Here is a 20808-nt window from a genome sequence, read left to right as displayed (position 1 = left end):
TATAGTATTGTATCTACAAACAATAACAATTTTACTTCTTTCTTTACAATTTAGATGCCTTTTATTTCTTTTTCTTGTCTGATTGCTGTGACTAGGTATTCCAATGTTATGTTGAATAAAAGTGGTGAAAGTGGACAACCTTGTCTTGATTCTGATCTTAAGGAAAACACTTTTAGCTTTTCCCCATTGAGTATGATGTTAGCTGTGTGTTGTCATATAGGGCCTTTATTATGTTGAGGTATGTTCCTTTAATTCCCACTTTACTGAGAGTTTTTATCATAAATGGATACTAAATTTTGTTAAATGTTTTTTCTGCATGTATTGAAATAATCATATTATTTTTATCCTTCATTTTGTTTGTGTGGTGTTTCATGTTAATTGATTTGTGAATATTGAATGTACCGTGCATCCCTGGAATAAATGCCACTTGATCATAGTGTATGATCTTTTCAAAGTATTGCTGAAGTTGGTTTTGCTAATATTTTGTTGGCAATTTTTGCATCTATGTTCTTCAATGATATTGGCCTATAATTTTCTTTTTTGTGATGTCTTTGTCTGGTTTGGAATCAGGGTAATGCTGGTCTTGTAAAATGAGCTTGGGAGCCTTCTATTCTCTTAAAATTTCTGAAATAGTTTGAGAAGGATAGGTGTTAATTCTTTGAATGGTTGGTAAAATTCCCCTGTGAAGTATTCATTCAAGGACTTTTGTATTTTTGGAGTTTTTTGATTACTGAATCAATTTCATTGATAGTAATTGGTCTGTTAAGATTTCCTGTTTTCTCTTTATTCAGTCTTGGAAGATTGTGTATTTCTAGGAATTTATCCATCTCTTCCATATTATTCAATTTGTTGGCATATAATTATTCAGAGTATTTTCTTGTAATCCTTTGTATTTCTGTAATGTCGGTCTTTCTCTTTTCTTGATCATTTTATTTGAGTACTCTCTCTCTTTTTTATGAGTCTGGTTAATCTTTTCAATCTTGTTTACTTTTTCTTATCATTGATCTTTTGTAGTATTTTTAGACTCTTTCATTTATTTCTACTTTGACATTTATTATTTCCTTCTACTCACTTTGGGCTTTGTTGTTCTTTTTCTAGATTCTTTAGGTGTAAAATTAGATTGTTTATTTGAGATTTTTCTTGTTTCCCTAGGTATGCCTGTTTGCTATAAATTTTCCTCATAGAACTGCTTTTCCTGGGTCATATATATTTTGGATTGTTGTGTTTCCATTTTCATTTTGTCTCAAGGTATCTTTTGATTGCTTCTTTTTTTTTCTTTTATTGTTTAAATATTACATATGTCTCCTTTATTCCCCATCTACCCCTCCCTGGCCACTCCCACACCCCAGGACAAGCCCCCACTGCCCCAGTATCCGTGTCCTTTGGTTATGCTAATATGCATGTATACAAGTCCTTTGGTTGATCTCTTACACCAACCCACCCCCCCAACCCCACCCTCCCAACCCCACCCCCCACCCCCCACCCCACGCCCTTCCCTGTCTTCCCTCTGAGGTTTGACAGTCCGTTTGGTGTTTGTTTCTCTGTCTCTGGATCTATTTTTGTTCATCAGTTTATGTTGTTCATGATATTCCACAAAAGAGTGAGATCATATGATATTTATCTTTCTCTGACTGGCTTATTTCACTTAGCTTAATGCTCTCCAGGTCCATCCATGCTTGATTTCTTCTTTAATCTCATTGTTAATACATTCATTGTTCAGTAGTATGTTATTTAACCTTCATGTGTTTTCAATTTTCTTCTTGTAATTGATTTCTAGTTTTATACCATTGTGGTCAAAAAAGATTCTTGATATGATTTCCAAATTCTTAAATTTATTGAGACTTGTTTTGTGGCCTAATATGTAGTCTATCCTGGAAAATGTTTGATTTGCACTTGAAAAAAAATCTATATTCTGTTGCTTTTAATGTAATATCAATTAAATCCATTTGGTCTCATGTGTCATTTAAGGCTATTGTTTTCTTGTTGATTTTCTGTATGGAAGATCTATCCATTGATGTTAATAGGGTATTGAATTCCACTACTATGACTGTATTACTGCTGATCTCTCCCTTTATGTATGTCAGTATCTGCTTTATATATTTAGGTGCTCCTATGTTGGGTGCATAAATGTTTATAATAGTTATATCCTCTTATTGGATTGCTCCCTATATCATTATTTAATCTCTTTCTTTGTCTCTTATTATAGCCCTTGTTTCAAAGTCTATTTATATCTGATATAAGGATTGGTACCCCAGGGTTTTTTTTCTCTCTATTTGCATGATATATTTTTTCTCCAACCCTTTTAGTCTGTGTGTGTCTTTCATTCTGAGGTGGGTCTCTTGATTACAGCATATGTATGGGTCTTATTTTGTTATCTATTTAGCTACACCTATGTTTTTTATTGGAGCATTTAATCCATTTACATTTAAAGTATTATTAATAGTTACATATTTTTTGCCATTTTATGTTTTATAACTATGTTCTTTTTCTGTTTCTTTTTGTTGTTCTTCTTAATGTGTCCTGTAATACTGGTGTGTTGGTAATAAACTCCTTTAGCTTTTTTTTTCTGGGAAGCTCTTTATTTCTCCTTCAATTTTAAATGGTAGCTTTGCTGGGTAGAGTAGTCTTGGTTGTAGGTCCTTACTTTTCTTCACTTTGAATAATCATGCCAATCCCTTATGGCCTGAAAAGTTTCTGTTGAGAAATCAGCTGAAAGTTTTATGGGAATTTACTTGTACATAACTACTTGTCTTTCTCTTGCTACTTTTAAGTTCTCTCTTTGTCTTAACCTTTGCCATTTTAATTATAATAATCTTGATGTGGGTCTCTTTGGGGTCATCTTGTTTGGGACTTTTTGCATTTCCTTCACCAGGCTAGGAAAATTTCCAGTCATTTCTTTAAATAGGTGGCTGTCTGTGCAGGACCTGGATGCATGTAGGAGAAGCCATGCTGTGAACTGAGGCTTCTACCAATACCCAGTCAGAAGTCAGGTTAGCAGAAGGCCAAGGCAGCCTAAGATCTACTTCCACCTGCCATTTGCCCTAAGGCTCAGCTGCTGACAGAACCTTAGGCAGTATGCAAATTGCTGAAGCAGGGTCTCAGAGAGACACCAGGGTGGTGTGAGTGGTGCTCACCAGGTTAACACAGTTTCCTATTTGGTGCCTGTGCTGAGCCTGAGGCTATTCAGCAAAAGCCACCATCGTCTAGGGTCTGAAGACCTTTGCAGTGGGGTGGGGTCTCAGGGTGGAGCTAATGGAGTTCACCAGGCCAACGCAGAATCAAGTTTGGCTGTATGGGGACAGAAATGGTTGATATCCCTCCAGCCCTCACCCTGAAGCCACATAATTCAGCTTCTCTGTGTATGTCTCTGGAACTCCCCCTTCCCGCCCCCTCCCCCTACCCCTCCCACCCTCACCCCAGCCACTCTCCCAGTGTGGAAGCCCAGAGTGAGTACCCGCAAGTGAGACCTTGTGTGCAGGCCCTATAAGAGGACACCTGGGTTTCGAGCAGCCTTCCGTCTCACCCAGATGGAGGGAATCTGCTGAGTTTCACAATCGTGTTATTATGTGGGCTTCTATTCCCAGCACTGGTGTTTTGAGCTGGGGAGCCCGTCATGGGGCTGAGACTCTTTGCACCTCAGGAACAATCTCTATAGCTGAGCTATCCCTCTGCATTCATGGGTACAGAACCAGCCCATTTTGTATCTCTGCCCCCTCGGCATGGCTTCTTCTTTGTATCCTTAGTTATAGGGTTTCTATTCAGCAAGTCTTCAGATGTTTCTCCAGGTTGACTGTTCCATCGCTTAGTTGTAATTTTGGTGTGACCATGGGAGGAGGCAAGTACAGCATCCTCCCACTCTGCCATCTTGACCAAAACCCCAACATCAACGTTTATTTAGTGATTAGTTGTGTCAGTCACTGTTCTAGGAGCTTTACATATACTACTTCATTTAATCTTTTTACTATTATATGCAACAGAGGTAAAAGCATTTGTCATAGCTCAAACAGCTAGTATTTCTGCTAGCCCCAATTCAAGCCAGCCAGAGTAAAGATGTACATATTTAATAGCTAGGCTTTCCTTCTAATTCCCCTTGCCCCAGTCATTGTGCCTTTCTTTCTTAAACATTTCTGGCTCCCACTTCACACAGCTTGTGTTTTGGTGTGTGTCTGCTTTCTCCCTGGTCCTAAAACACAGCTTTTCACTATGAGAGTGAATTCATTCTGCATTTCTTACCACAGCCTTTGCTAAAACGTGTATTTCCACATGAGAGTCATCATGCTTAAAAAAAAAAAATGGTGTGAAATTAAAATGTCAAAGAACTCTTTTTAGTTTCAGAAACCAAAGTTTTAAAATAGCAAGAACACTAGCATTTGAGTTTTAAAAAGCCTAACTGTTAAAAGACCAGGAACATATTTATTCCAGAGACAGTTAATGGGAAGAATGGGGAGTGATGGAGGAACCAGCTTTTCTGGCCCTAGAGAAAATATGCACATTTTATTCTGGGAGAGCAAAGAGGGACCAACTAATGTCTAGGTTCAGACACCAGTTTGTGTTATGAAAAGGAGACTCTGCCTATCCCCCAGGAGTGGGGAATACAGATAGATGTTAACATCTAAGAACAGAACACCTTTGCTTTGTTTTCCTGAGGGGAGGGAGGCAGAGGTGGGGGACTGTGAGAGAGACTTGCCTACCCAACATAGAAAAGAAACAGTAAAACAGAGGTGGATAGATACATAGGAGTTTAGGCAGAGAGCCTTGTAGAATTTCCCTTTGCCCACAAGAAGAATCCAGGAGCAGGAATCAGGAGAATACGTGACAGAACAAAAGAGAACACCTTGTAAGCACAAAATTTAATTGCACAGACAGATGACCCTGATAACTTGAGGGGAACACAGCAGTCTTAGGGAATGCCAGCATGGATAGATGTTGGTTTCCAAGAATTAGTAGTCCTGTCCCAATGGTTGGCATTATGTAAGCCCCCAGGAATATAGGTGCAATGCCAGACATTGGGACAATTGTGAAATGTTGGGTTTGCAGGGTCTGAACTGACAAAGATAATGCGACATCAAAACTAAGTATCTAACTCTAGTTGGGATGAAGTTCAGTTAAGAAAATACAGAAAATGCATATTTCTTACACACATTTAACTAATAGAAAAAATGTAAGGAAAAGTTACATTTCTTCTCTATATCCCTTATAATGAACACATTCGTGTAGACCAAGTGAACAGATTCTTGGAGCTACTTCACAGAGAAATTAATCTCTCTACATTTTACCCACATTTTATAACAAAACGATACCCAGAATAACATTCCCTTAAATAGCAACATGATTTGTAAAACAGCCAAAGATTTATGCCCAGACACATGAAAACAAAGCAATAAAGAGAAGATAAAGCCATTATTGGTATTTGTTTGTTTTTTTTCATTGCTGGTTTTTAAAAGGTATAATTCATATGAAATTTGCAGAATTTGCAGGAAAAGCTACCTCAGCAAACTGTAAGGCAGTCACTTGTTTCTGACAAGTGGTTCCCCTGAGTTACATTTATAGTGTTAACAGATGTGGATTATTTTGGAAGTGGGTACTCTTTGACATTTGTAGTCTCTGTTTTCGGTGTATTTATGGTCCTTTGTTTTCCCCAGAGATCCTATGCCTTTGGGATTTTGCTCTTGACCCTGGTGGCTTGAGGAACAAGGCCTCAAATTGCTAGGGGTTGCCATTCTGAAGGAGCCACACTGCAGCTTTCCCCTTCCCATAGCCTGAGCACACTGTTATTTCTTTAATTTATAGTCTCTGGTTCTGCCTCCTCAAAACCAAGGTTCTCTGGTGGTTAAAACTTTAGCTGCAACATTCCCCGAGGTAGCCATGAAATTGAAGTTTCCTTAGCTTTGTCCACATCCAAATGCCTATTTTTGTACTTTGCTCTATGTCTTCAGGTGTTCGAGAGGTCCTTCTGTCATCTGTCTACCTACAGGCTGATTTGGTTCTTGGCCGCAGTGATGCTATGCAGGGCACAAGGTAAAGACACTCCATTCCCCTGCATGGAGTCCAGGAGATTGTGGTTTCTGCTGTGCTGGTTCCTTCTGCCTGCATGAATTATAAACGTTTAATTTGATTGGAGGAGTGGGAACAGTTCTTTCTGCTTTGCAAAGTATTTTTGTTTTCGAAGTGGAAGAAGACTGCTATTTAGACATTGTTTCTGTAGCTAGAACCAGGCATGAAAAAAAAATTCTAAATTAAGGTATTTCTTACATATCAACTCGAATAACTTTTAAAATAATAATTACTTATGCTTGTAAAGGTATGGGAATGCTTGGGGACTATGAATGAATACAACCCTTTGGAAAGGCAATCTGATAGTAAGCCTTAAAACTGGGTGTGCGCCTCTTTCACAGAAAAATCTAGAAAATAGTGAAATATAGAAGTTACCTAGGTTCACATAGCCTATTATATAAAGCATATTCCTGTGCTGTTGACGTATCTGCTGCATTTCCTAGTTGTGCCAGATCTTTCTCCTCTGTTCCATTGGAGGCCACCCTCAGTTTGCTGCTGGCCTTTTATCACCTTCTGTGTGACAGTGCACTCATCAGCCTTCCTAGGTGACGGAAGGGCAGACTTCGCATCACCTGCAACACAGGATTTACCTACTGACTGGAGGGATCTAAATGGAATTATATACACGCAGTAAAGAATTGCAAACTTTCCATTAAATGGTTTCTTCATAGTTAAAGAGAAACATCACCCAGGAAGTTAAAACCCTAGCTTTTGATCCCTTTCTCCTCTCCATTCTAAAAGCAGCAATTTCTTCAAATCTCTGATTTGCAGAATCCCAACAACAGGTATTGTCCTCAGAACTTTCCACACCTACCAAGAGCACACCTCACTAAGACTTGATTCATACAACACTCAGGGGTTCCAAATTGTATTTGTTGCTGTGTCCATCTTTTTATGCCTGATGTTGTTGAGAGAATATTGTTTGCTTGTGCTGACTTCTTTTTTTCTAATTACACTAGTCAACATTTTGTTAGTCTTGAAACAACGGATTATGGTGTTTTTAATTCAGTCTACATTTTGTGTACTGTCTCATTAATTTGTGCTTTTATCTTTATTAATTCACTCCTTTTACCTTTTTTTCTGGTTTGGGGGTGGGGATGCTTAGATTTGTGTGTGTTTTCATTTTCCAATCTTTCTGGTCTCCTAATAAATGAAGTTAAGATTAAATATTTCTCTCTGAGAACTGCTTTATCAGTTTCTACAGATTTTAATATATTATATTCCCAATGTCATTCATAGTAATTTATAATCCTTGATATTATTTTCGGTCTAATTAGTTAAAAGAAGCATGTAAGCTTCTAATTTTATTGCATTGGGCCCAATGTTCAGGTCATTGGATAGCATAATTTTTTGTATCCTATTTCAAGTTCAATTTTGGGGAATGTTTCATGTGTTTTTGAAAATATTGGATATTCTCTTTTAGGTAAAAGGTTGTAAATTCATATATATGAAATATATAAATATTTGCTTTTAAATTTTATATATTTTTATATTTGACTATTTTGCTTTATTTAGTTTTTAATATATGGAAGTGAAAATTCTGAGAGAACTATAGAAAATACTCTATTATGATTATGGATTTATAAAAAATATAGTTGTATTAGTTTTTTATGTATTTTTGGATTATTTTTTTAGGTGCATAGAGGTTCATGATTAATGTATCTTATTTTAGATTGTTTCTTTTATTATTTTAAAATATATTTGTGATTTTGACTTCCAATCTCCTTTTTCTCTTCTTTTAAAAGTCTTATTGAACTGATGCTGAAACATTTCAGGTCTTTGAATTTTAGTTTAATTTCTTCTTCCATATCTTTCTTCCTTTGTGCTACATTCTGGAAAATTTCATAACCTGGTCTTTCCATCGGCTCATTTACTCTTCAGTGATATCCATTCTGCTAAGTCAGCCAATCTGTTAAGACTTTGTATTCCTCATTCTCTACATCTCTAATTTGTACTACTTACAATGCTGGCTTATTTTTACAATTCAGATATTTCACTTATTCTTGTTCAAGTGTTTATTGATTTATGAGATATTTCTTCACTTGGTATAAATTCTTGAATTTGTCAAGTTTATTACTCCTCTTTCCTTGTGTTAGCTTTCTCAAATGTTTGGCTATTTTTTATTATATATATTGAGATTTCCCACTGAATAACCGATCATATCAATAAGAGGAGCCAGCATTGGAGGGAGGGAAATTATTGCCATGCCTTATATTCTACACTGCATTCAGTAAAAATGGGGGAATGTGTAGGTTGCCATTTGGTTGTCAAAGTTCTCTCCACTATCAGCGTCCTGGAACAGTGTCCTTTATATCTCTCTGACTTACTCTGCTATATTCACTACTGCCTCTTAGAGGCAGACACCACTATTGCTGCTCCTTCCTTTGTAGGGGGTGTGTATGGAAGTATAGGGATGTTACATTTTCTTTATTTAAACGAATCACTCTGCCTATTGTCCATTTGCTCTTCTTGCTCCTGGCTTCCACCTCTCTGGGCATAAACCCATTTGGTAATATTTCTCTCCTATCTGACAGTCCCAACCTTCAACCTGATTCCACCTAATTTCCAGCATATAGGGATTCTTCACACTATTTCTTGTTACTGAGAATTTTCCTTCTTATTTTTCTACTCTGCTACTTCTAAAGATGGAAAAAACATATTTGAACTTATATTTCCCTAGCAACATTAGAGATGTAGGTAAATGTTTTCTTCTTTGACTTTCTCTTTTCTATGTTTGACTTTGAACATGCATTGTTTTTAATCAGAAAAATGTGTGTTTATGTGTGTTAATTTTTTTTTTTTATGATTCCATGATAAAAGTGGTGACCCAAGATGAAAGAGAGCCACTGAACACACCTGCTTCTTTAAGATGCTTCCTGGAAATTCCCCAGGAAGTCCTGATTGTGACATGGCAGAAAATCAAGGCTTCAAGCCCAGACAACATGGTCACTTTCAGCAAGGAACATGGGGTCGTGGTCCAGCAGGCCTATAAGGATAAGATGAACATAACCGAGCTGGGACTTCAGAACACAACCATAACCTTCTGGAATACCACTCTGGACGACGAGGGGTGTTACAAGTGTCTCTTCAATACCTTCGGTTCCGGGAAGATTTCAGGAATAGCCTGCCTCACCCTCTTTGGTGAGAATCTCTGAGAATACATTGTCTCTGACTAGAAATGTTATTTTCAAGAATGTTTAGAACATGGTGGTGGCACCTAGTTCTTCAGGGTCCTAACCCCAGAATGGTTTGTTAGAAGACACTTTCATGTCTACTGTAACTGTGACTGTGTGGTTATTGGAGAGTTCATGAGGTTACATTGAATCTCTGCCTGGTGTTATCTTTGCTCCGAGGAGTCCTGTGGTCAGCAGGAGCAAATGAAGGACCGGGTAAAGACAACCAGTTCCACATAAACAGTGATAGCATGCAGACCTGGAATTGACATTAGCAATCATGTGACCATAGAAGAGTCCTGTCCACTCTCTGCAGCCAAGTTAATTTATCTGCACACTAATGTGACGTAGATTATCTATAGTGTCTCTAACGGCTTTAATATTTTTGGATGGAAGATCAGAACCAAGATGGGCTAACCTGGAGCCAGTTTTGGTGTTCCCTCTCATTTTGTTTCAGGGTAGCTCTCTCAGGATTGATAAGGGGACATGCAGCAGAAGCTCTGCATACTTGATGTCAATTAGAAATTTAATTGGATAATACATTATTTTAAATCCAAGAGAAAAAAACAATCCAAGACTTAGTTTGACAACATTCCTTTCCTATTAACTAACACATAGCTGAAATCAAGAATTGAGAAGTAGGAATGAGGGGGAATTTTGGAGCATGGCACACTTAGTGGTGCTTTTAGGAGGGAAAGGACAAACTTAGGGTTATTAGGAATGTTAATGTGAGAGTTTGAGCACACTAGAAATATTGGACATAAGGTAAGAAGGGCTCAGAAGATAATGCAAGGGAAGTATGATAATACCAAGTACAACTTTCCCTTATTTGGCTAAAATAAATCCTTTCTGCAGGATCTTATGTCAGGCTTTGTTTTTCATTTCTACTTCTTTCATTCTCTCTGACTCCCTCAGTGCCCCCCCCCCTCTCTCTCTCTCTCTCTCTCTGCAATCCTCCCTCCACCATTTCTTCCTTTTTACTCCCTCCCTTCAGTTCGCCTTCCCTTCCTTCCTCCCTCCCTCCCTTCCTTCCTTCCTTCCTTCCTTCCTTCCTTCCTTCCTTCCTTCCTTCCTTCCTTCCTCCCTCCCTCCCTCCCTCCCTCCCTTCTTCTTTCCCTCACTCCCTTCCTCTGATCTCATCTTTTCTTTTTCCTTCTTGTGTCATATGTTTCTCATTTCTGTTCCTTTTCTCTTTCTTCTTTGCTCATCTTTCTCTCTTTCTGCTATTTCCCCTCCTTTGCTCATAGCCTTTGGTATTATTTTTGTCTGAAAACCTATCTACTGAGTCTTCTAGCTAGTAATATTGTTCTTTTCTATACTGACCTTTTCCAGCCACACTTAGCTTTTATCTGTCATTCTTTGATATGTCAGAGAGGCCTGCCACCAGTCTGGTGACATCAGCCATAACCATCTGCCTTCACTTTTATTATTCTTTTTCAGTGCTCAGAAGGTTAGTAATTAGGCATTCTTTGGACAGAGCCAATGTTCTTTAGGCTTATTTCCTCCAGCCCACTGCCACTCACCCATCTCTTGAACCTCTAAGTACAGACCAAGTTTTAATTTGGCATTGCCCTCTAATTATCTTGTAGGCTACAAAGCCAACCACAGAAAGACAGGTCTGCATTTGTTCAGCAGAGATAAAACTGTGTTCCAACAAAAATGTACTCATCAGTTAAGGGACTTTTAAAAAGGAACAGTGTAAAGCTGGCCTAAAAATAATGTCCTTTTTTCATAAGCTAGTTATTTTTTAACGCCATAAGGTGATCTCCAAGTTCCTTCAACTGTCATTCTGTGATTCTCTGGTTATTGGCTATGAGTTCATAATTTTTATTTTGTGTAGATATTCCCAACAGGGACTTTCCTGGTTTCTTCCATGCAACTCATTTACTGGTTCAGCCCCAAGCAGAAAACTGCTACCACTAAGCAGCAGTCCCTCTCCGGGCTCTCTGCTCTGAAACTGCCCTGGTGCTTCTGAGACGCGCAGGCCACTTGTACGGCGATGCTCATTGATGGTCACTGGTGCCGGTTTGTGAGTGGTACCCAGAAAAAGGCAGAGATGCTGCATCGCCCATGGCGAAGGAGAACATAATCATGAGGCTCTGTACTATTTGAGAGAGAAGATAGCCTCTGTTCATCCAGCTAGTTCACCTAGAGACAAACTAGAGAAATGATTTTTCTTGTTACAGGGTTGTACTAGGCTGGTCCCATCCTTCAGGTCAGAGAGTTGGACACAGGTAGAACCGAGAAGGCCTCAGCAGGGGTTGGGTGTGCTACCTTATCTTTCTAGCCCCCACTGACTTACTGAAAAATCATTCTGTCATCTCTCTGAGGAGAGTGTGAAACTCAGACCAGGTGCTTAACTGATGGCAGACCATTCTTTTACTTTTTTGTCCCAGTGCAGCCCACAGTATTCGTTCACTATAAATTATCCGAAGACCACCTAAATGTCACTTGCTCTGCCAATGCCCGCCCAGCCCCTGCAATCTCCTGGAAGGTCGCTGGGTCCGGAATGGACAACAGTACTGAGATTATCACACACCCCAATGGGACCACGTCTGTCATCAGCGTCCTCCACATCAAAGACCCCAAGAATCAGATGGGGAAGGAGGTGATCTGCCAGGTGCTGCACTTGGGGACTGTGACCAACTTCGGGCAAACTGTGAACAAAGGTAAGAGAAGGTGGGCAAAGAAGGCTGTGTACTGTGCACACACACCTGGAATGTGATGATTGCTCTGTGGAAACTCTTGGCCTCTTAAAGAAAGAGCTAATAGAGGAAAGAATGGGTTAAGTAGGAAAAGGAAAACAGAGTTGAGGAAGCCAATCAAGCCAATGTTACTTTGGTAAATGTGGCACAGTGCCCACGTACCAAATGCTGAAATCCATTCATTCATTTATTCTTCCATGCTAGCATTTACTGTCTGTTGTGTGCCAGGCTATTTGACAGTAAGCAAGACTCAGAGAGCGTCTAGTCTACTAGGAAACACCGAAGTGGCTGAGCAACTGTAAAACTTCATGTTAAATGCTTCCATAAGAAAGCTACGGTGCACCACGGGAGGATTGCAGGTGGGAAGGAGGGGGCGTCAGCTCAATCTGGGAAGATTAGAAAGATTTCCTGGAAGAAGACGTCTTTGCTGAAACCTTTGCAGAATCTCTACTGTGGAAAAGGGACTGATGAGGTGTTTGCCTCACCCCTTTTAAACAAACTGCCTCCTGTTCAAGACCCCTTTTGCTCTCTTATGTTTCTATCTAAGCTGCTACCCCCAGGCCTCGTGGATATAATAGGTAAGGATTATGGGAGAGAATAAAGAGAGGAGTGATAACAGCCACAGTTCTCTTTCTCTGTAGTTTGGAAGCACTAACTTAGATGAGGCACTCCGTAATAAACCTTCTAGAAAAATACTGCTGCTTTTTGTTGGGGGATGGGGGTCGTGGGGGGCATTTTAAATAATAAAACCTGAAAAAGCTTTCCCATGTTTGCCTCATTGGTGCCCTGGCCTCTAAGGAAAATCTCCTGTAGTCATTTCTGGAGTCCTTGAAAAAATAGACATCAAAAGTCAACATTTAGGTCACTTTCATCGAAAGGTTTGTGATGTTAGATTTGGGCATTTTTTAAATGAACCTAAGACTCAGCCAAGGAAAAGGGTAAATTTTCCTGCAAAACAAGAAAGAAACATATCTTCTCTTCCAAGAATACCAAAACTAACATAATTTATACTGATTTTTCCCTTAATATTTCTCTGTATTTTCCAAAACTTCCTCAATAAATATATTACTGTAATGGGCAGTATGACAAAGAATATGTGCTTTTGAGGCAAACAGACCTCTGAACAGGCCTTGTTCCTAACACTTATTATGATTTGGGTTTACTGAACTTCCCTCTGAGCCTCAGTTTTATAATATTAGATAATGATAACACCTAACTCAGGCTATTTTGAGGATTAAATGAAATAATACATTAAAAGCTCTTATTATATGGTAACTACATAAAACATGTTAGCTATTATTATTATCTAAATGTTTTTAATATAATATGTCATAAATATAAACATCAACATGTCTATATTTAAGAATAATTTTCATTGAAAGCTTACCTCTGGTAAAAACTCATCACAGATATTGTTTTACCCTCTTTTCCTCAACAGCTTCCTTTTATGACTGTTTTTCCTCTTCTTCCCTTCAATGTCTATAGGCTTTTGGTTTTCAGTTCCACTGCTCTTAAGTATTGTTTCCCTGGTAATTCTTCTGATCCTAATCTCAATCTTACTATACTGGAAGCGTCATCGGACCCAAGACAGAGGTGAGTTATCACTGAAAGTACAAAGAAGGAAACAAATGATTTCTGAATGATAACTTGGGGTCCCATGAAGATGTAAATAAAGAGATGGCAGCAGTGTGTTTTGTTTGTTGTTTCTGAAACACATAAATGTTAGTGGTATTTTAAAATAACCCTCCAGCATCATTTTCTTGCAATTGGACATTAAACTGGATGTTTCTGCTTTTGATTGGCTGAAATTGTTCAAAGGCTAATTATTTGGTAAGTTGAGAGGAAGGGCTGAGTAGAGGAGATGCGGAACATGTTTATCTGATGACTATGAAGTCATCTGATGACAAAAACCAGAGAAAAAAGCTTGACACCCATGCTGTGTTCTTTCTATCCATTAGTGAGAGAACAATCTCTTCTCTTTTTATAGTATTCCACAGGCCCACTATTCCATTTAAAAGACTGTGAAATTGTCCAAAATACTCAATAATTAAGTAGTAATTTCTGTGTTATACTCTCACTACGTCTCAAACATTATAAGCAGCATATAGGTGATCCATACTTATAAACTATGTCATGTCATTCTGCCCATCTAGACTATTCCCACCAGTGTCTTATGTACAACAGGGGCTCGAGAAACATTCAGTAAAATAGTGAATTAATACATGAATGGATAAAAGGGTAAATTTTCAAACTGACTTTTTAAAATTTCCCTTTTCTTATTGTAAATTCAGTACCTCATAAGCACTGAGTCTAAAACATTGTGAGGCATTATAAAACTAGAGATGATATGGAACAAGAGGAGTCAGCTAGAGAGAGAGAAAGAAATTTCTTTGGTTTCTGAAGACAGTCATAATTTATTAATGCTCATGCAAAGCTACTATTTATGTTGAATGTGGTGGGAATTTCCTAGGGTGAAGGGGTGATATGGGAGTTTTCTCCATCTCAGATGACTGAAAGAGGGAAGAAAAAATATGCTGGCTTATTTTAGAATGTCTATTAAAAACATCACTCAAATGAAACCTTTATTTTTTTCTTTTCATTTTATGTCTCATACACGAATATCTTTCATGTTCTAGGTTTTTTGAACACTTAATTTTGTGTAAGACTTTTTATAAATACCACAGATAAATTCTTGTGGTTTTATAAGAAAAGCAACAAATCTTGTGTCATTTACCCCTTTGCAGAAGTAGATCAAGGTATCTATTCTGTCAGGTAAAGGAGACCACAGATCAGCAAGCCCATAGACCTTGGTAGCAGTTTGCAGAATGTCAAAAGCAGAAAGCTGATTCTACTTCATCCAAACATTTTACTTTTCCAGTTAGGAGCTGACGCCCAGGAGTGGAAAGTTGATTTTCTTCCCTAAGGTCACACAGATAGTTAATGGCAGGCTTAGGCGTCCCTGGGCCCCTTACATTTTCCAGAATGTTCTCCCAGTCATGGTGCCGCAGAGTCCTGACTCGAAAGGCACTATGTTGCACTTATTTTACTCTGTGCTTGTTATTACTCCTGTATTCTTTTGGAAAGTTTAAGCAGGAAAGTATCAAGTGTTCACATTGATTCCTAAAAGTCCCTTTTGGACAAGAATCATAATACAATCTTATTCAAACTCAAGGTGAATTCCACCAGTAAGGGGCATTTGCAAAAGAATTGTCCTCTGTTCATTAACTAAGTCTTGGATTTCCTGGGAAATATAATTGTTCAATGCCTTATCCAGTTCCTGAAACAAAAAGAGCTAGCTTATCTCTGTACCCAGGTTTTTTCTCACATATGAAATACAGTAGTTCCCCCTAATCTAAGGAGGATACAGCCCAAGACCTCCAGTGGATGCCGGAAACCGTGCATAGTACCGAATTCTGTAGATTCTATGTTTTTTACTATACATACTTACCTATGATAAAGTTTACTTTATAAGTTAGGCACAGTAAGAAATTGACAATGATATTTTAAAATAAAATATAATAAAGTTATGTGATGTGACATTATTAAATAAAATAAGGGTTACTTGAACACAAGCACAACAGATACCTGCTGCTGCAGTTGATCCAGATAACCTAGATGGCTTCTCAGTGACTATGGGCAGGAAGTACATACAGCGTGAATATGGTGGCCAAAAGGATAATTCATATCCAGGATGGAGTAGGACTGTGCAAGATTTCATTACACTACTCGAAATAGTGCAAAGTTTAGGTAGTAAAGAGTAAGGGGGGGTCAAATATATGGTGATGAAAGGAAATTTGACTTTAGGTAGTGTACGCACAGTGCAATACACAGATGATATATATCATAGAATTGTACACTCGAAACCTATATGATTTTATTAACCAATGTCACCAAAAAATTTCCTTTAAAAACTTATGAATTGTTTATTTCTGCAATTTTCTATGTTATATTTTAGACCGCAGTTGACTGCAGGTAACTGAAACCATGGAAAGCAAAATCATGAATAAAATGGACTACTATAAACAACTGAACCTGTATTGAATCTTGTAAGAACTAGGATGGCCATTTACTGACGATGTCTTCGTGATATAAGGACAATTCGGTTAATTTCACTGCATGTTCAGTGGCATATTTTGAATGATTGGATTGTTTGATTTCAAAAATTTTAGCAGCCAAATCACTTGATTTCATAAATTTAAATAGCTAATAAAACCACCAACTATTGATTATGCTTGAGACTTAAACATTCAAGGTTAAGGAAATACTGGTTCAAGACCAAAATTTAAGTTGCACAAAGTTGGAAAAAGGGGAAGAAAATCATTTTTTATTTCTTCAAGTAACAAATTCTGTGATAAAAGTATCAATTTGTGATAAAAGTGAATAATTATTTGCTTCCCACCTTTCTTTCCTCTTACTTTTAGTTATGTTTCCTCTTTTCCCATCATCTCCTTAAAACTTAAAACTTATGGATGAGCAGGGAAAATGGCATCAAGATTCATGGCTTGAACTGAAAATGGGTGCTGTAAACAGAAATAGAGGGGGAACTGAGTATGTTTGTGTGTGTGTGTGTGTGTGTGTGTGTGTGTGTGTGTGTGTGTGTTCATGCATGTGTGTATTCAGTTTGTGGAGAGGAGGAGAAGAATGAATTAGTTCTTGAACTTATTGAATACTAGAGGCCCAGTGCACGAAATTCGTGCACTAGTAGGGACCCTTGCAGCTGCTGTCTGCCAGCCAGGTATTACCTTCCTTCCCCTGGCCAGCCCCGCCGCATAGTCGAACCCCCGGATGAACTCCCGGTAGAGGGGACAATTTGCATGCTACACTTTTATTATAAAGGATAAGTAGACAAAGAATAAACTCCATGAAGCTGATCAACAGGAAGACAAATCTGGTATGTAAGGAAATTATATGAAGTAAGGTTCAACTCTTTGTCAGATAAAGTTTATTTTAGATCAAAATCACTTCTTGATTACTCACAACAACATAAGCAAATTTATAGTTTTTAGACAGAGGGGTATTCTGTAAAAACTGCTATTTTATGGAGAAGTTAGACTCCCTTTACTTTTCTTGTGGTTCCTGTATGATGCCAGAGAGTATGATTTTCATTTTTCTTTTTTTCAACAGCAAGGCTGCATTCTGAAGGAAGGTGTGATGAGTTAGAGGCAATTTCTCTTTGCTCCATTCCTGATGGGATCATCGCAGTTACTTCCCATGAGACTGCGACAATAAGATAATAGGTTAATAGGTTTTCAAAGAACTTTTTTTCTTTTATGAATCAAGTCCTTTGTTACTGAAATAGAAAGTGAGAAAAATTAAAATTTCCCAGGGAAAATTTCCACCATTCTACAATAGTTATTTCTTTTAAAACCCATTTGAGGTCATAACTTTGTCCCTTCTACATATACTACAATCAAGTTAAATTGGGGCTGAGAATGATCTTTTATTTCTCATTAATCAACCCAAAATGATTGCATGCATCTCAGAAACAAAAACATCACTTTGGGGCAGATCATCATAGACAATCACCTAATTTTTAGAGACCTTTATTTTGAGTTAGCAATTGTATTTTGTTTCATTGAGTCAAGACTTCACTGGAAAACAATAGAAAATTTAGACAAACATATGAAGTGCATGTTCCAAACGTCACTCTTTCTTCAAGAATATAACTACTTAATGTAGAAGTGTTTTTATTTTACCCACATTTTCTACATAATTACCTTGATTTATTTCACTTCACTATACAATAACCTAATAAATAAGTGGGTTCTTTGCAATGATTAAAAGTGGCAATGTTAGTAAAACACTGTGTCAGTTAATTTCTCCTATTGATCATGTTACTTTCTCCTATTCTATTTTAAGCTTAATACTATGTCACATAACAGAGATGACCAGTAAACAATTTGTAATAGTGAAATTGATGATTAGTTGTAAAGACAATACAAAGAATATTTGTTTAAAAAAATAAGAATCTTTGCTTTGCTAAATAATTGTACAGATGCTTTCCAGATGAGGGCTAGAGAAGTGGTAATCCTCATCCCTACCCCAATTTCCTCATAGTCCTAAGAAGAAAAAGTGCAATGCTTTTATAAGAAAAGTATTAAGCAACTTTTATTGAACTCCTAGGTCAGAATTCCTGGTTTAAATTTTGCATTCCGAAGCCACTCTTTTCTATAAAATTTTACTCTTGAATGGGTGCATATGCCACCCATCATATACAAATTTCATGGTATAATCTGGTCACAAAATTATGACCAACAGACCCTTAAGCCTGGGCATTCTTGCCTGAGCTATTGTCTTTTGCCACAGACAGCTCACATTGGTAATAGTAGCAAAGTTCAAATATGCAGAACTTTTTCAGGGTTTGGTAAGAAATACTTCAGATTGAGAGATACAGAGTGATGGTGCCAAAATAAAATTCCAGGTCTTTTACTTCACTGACTAGCAAGTCAATAGCCTAAGGATCTCCATTTATTTACTTTGTGACCATTCTTAACTCAATGTCCATCCAGCAAGTTAATGTCCACAGGAAACAAAGCTCAAGGTCTTATGGATAAAATACCTAAATTGCTTGGAATTCTTGAATATGTTCTTTTCCTTTTAGTCTTAAGTGACTCTGCAAACCTTTATTGCCTAGAATTACCAATATATCCTTTTAAAGAGAGTCATAGTCCCCTCACATCGTATTGGGTCAAGAATGTCTGATTCCTTATCTTTGCTGATGAAATCTGCACGAGAATTCTATGATTATTGACCCCTCTGTTACTTATTTTCTTAAAGTCTATTAAGATAGAAATTATAAATGTGCAAAGTTAATATCTTGTTCTTTCTTTTATCCAGAGCCCTAAGAGAGCTGCAGAACCCTGGAAATTATTCTCTGGTCTACTTGAATCTGATGCAGGAGGAAAGCAGGAGTGAAAGGGTCATTCTCCAGGGACCTATGAGAGCAAAAGAGGTGGAAGTAAAAGGCCTAAGAATTTCAAGACTTTCTACTGCCATCTAAGCTAATCCGTGCTTGTGTGAGTTACAAGAGGAAGTCATTTACCTCTCAGGTCTGTTGTAGGATTGATTTTGTAAAGCAATGCAGTGTTGTGCTGTTGAATGGATACTGGACTTAGCATGAGGAGCCACAGTTTGAGACTGACTTTGGCTGAGACTGGTGGCAATCCCGTATTAATCACTATTCAATGAACTTCCACGATGGCATCCAGAAAATTAAGGAGTTGGACCAGATGATTTGCCATTCTGCTCTAAAAACTGATGTCATTCCAGGAGGAGGGATATGAACAAAGGGAAAAGACATAAGCAAGAGAGAAAAAAAGAAGTTGAGAAGGTTAAGGACCAAAGAACTTTTTTGAGATTACCTTTTGCTTTTCTGTGGCTGTTCCATCTCTTCTTCTCTTGCTGTTCCTAGGTCCATGAATCTGTTTCCTTGTCACTTAGTATCCAATCCACTACCTGCTTACTGCTTTGCTAATAGCTGGTCTCTCTAGAACCCTTGGTTTCACTGCTATTCTTCATGTATTTCTGTGACATCACAATGAAAATTGGACTGAATTTATTGTGAAACAACATGGCAACCTTAACTTTACTTGCCTATTTTTATAGCAGAATAAACATTGTTAGTCTTAGACAGCAGCTCACATTTAAAAAAATGCATGCACTCCTTGCCCATTTGTCTCATAATATGACCCAGCCCTATTTTAGTCATTCTGAATTCAGACTAGTACGTATAATGGAAATATATTATGAATCCAGGCATTTAGATTTCCTAAATAGCAGTTGGCCAGTTCAAATGCTTTGTCTCTCCTAGCTTCTTTTTCTATGAGTTCACTTTTCACAGTAGCAGTGGATGCATGTCTGGGTGTACATTCCCTTTGTTCTAAATATATTGTTTTAACTAGTGGAACAATTTTGGAACTCTCTAATAATCACAAGGCCAAATTAGTGACTTTTTCAGTATCTTTGGCTTTCTTGTCTCTATCCAGTGACCTAGAAACTAAAACTCAAGTTGTTTTCACTGTTGAATTGGATATTTATATATTTAGTAAACTATTGAGATGTTATTTAATTCTGTGTTATTTCTTACATTTGTATAAGATACCGAAGAATTAAAAGTGTGAACTCCACATATTTCGTTTATGATATTGTCTTGGGAACTGTGGAAAATGTAGACATTAATGATAAACCTTGTATTTTTCCTCTGTGTGTGAAACCTTCCGCTCCCCTCTACCTCTCACTCCTTAAAGATGCTGTGGACAGATGTCCCTCATCTGGTCAATGGAGGCTCTTTCAAGTTGTTGCCTATGTCCTTTAGACATGACCCGGTCAGTTTTGGAGCACTTCCTTATATGTGTACTTCCTGTTTTGCTTTTAGATACCAACCTTTGCAAACAGATAACCTTACACAGTTTTGAATTTAGTAGGAATTACCACTTTGTTTCTGGTTTTGTAATATTTCTGGTATCTCAGCTGCCAGATCAGGCAGGATAACTTAAAGCGGCAGTTCTCAAATATTTAGGTCTTAAGACCCCTTTCCATGCTTAAAGACATTATTGAATACCCCCAAAGAGTTTTCTTGTAAAGTGAATTATATCTGTTGATATTTGCCATATCTGAAATTAAAACATACATTTTAAAAAGAAAAATGTACAAGCCCACATTCCATTAGTTGTCAGAGTGATGTCAACATCACACTTCATGTAGCTTCTGGGAAACTCCACAGCACACTTGTGTGAGAATGAGAGTGAAAAAGGCAAATAATGTGCTGGTGTGATTGTGACATACTTCTGACTTTATGAACCTCCTGAATAGGTTTCAGGCACAGTACTGAAGACTGCCCATCACTCTTATCAGCATATATATATGGGCTTCAAAAT

General features: G+C 37.7%; 1 protein-coding gene across 4 annotated transcripts in view; it reads left to right on the top strand.

Annotated features, from left to right (window-relative positions):
* The window catches only part of LOC307097011 (OX-2 membrane glycoprotein-like), a 24720-nt gene extending 4230 nt beyond the window's left edge, over positions 1–20490 (top strand). The window contains exons 2-7 of one of the 4 annotated variants that reach the window (XM_079766853.1): positions 5937–6018; positions 8875–9195; positions 11624–11896; positions 13418–13525; positions 17057–17169; positions 18770–20490. In XM_079766853.1, coding sequence (XP_079622979.1) covers positions 5937–6018; positions 8875–9195; positions 11624–11896; positions 13418–13525; positions 17057–17166 — 894 coding nt within the window. In that variant the 3' untranslated portion in view covers positions 17167–17169; positions 18770–20490. Of the gene's footprint in view, positions 1–5936; positions 6019–8874; positions 9196–11623; positions 11897–13417; positions 13526–15887; positions 15905–17056; positions 17170–18769 lie in introns of all 4 variants that reach the window. The other 3 variants (XM_079766854.1, XM_079766856.1, XM_079766855.1) reach the window with 3 other exon arrangements.
* Positions 20491–20808: the final 318 nt, after the last annotated feature.

Source organism: Cnephaeus nilssonii (genome assembly GCF_951640355.1).
Source record: "Cnephaeus nilssonii genome assembly, chromosome: 3".
Taxonomy (NCBI): Eukaryota; Metazoa; Chordata; class Mammalia; order Chiroptera; family Vespertilionidae; genus Cnephaeus; species Cnephaeus nilssonii.
This window is presented reverse-complemented; position numbering and strand designations above follow the sequence as displayed.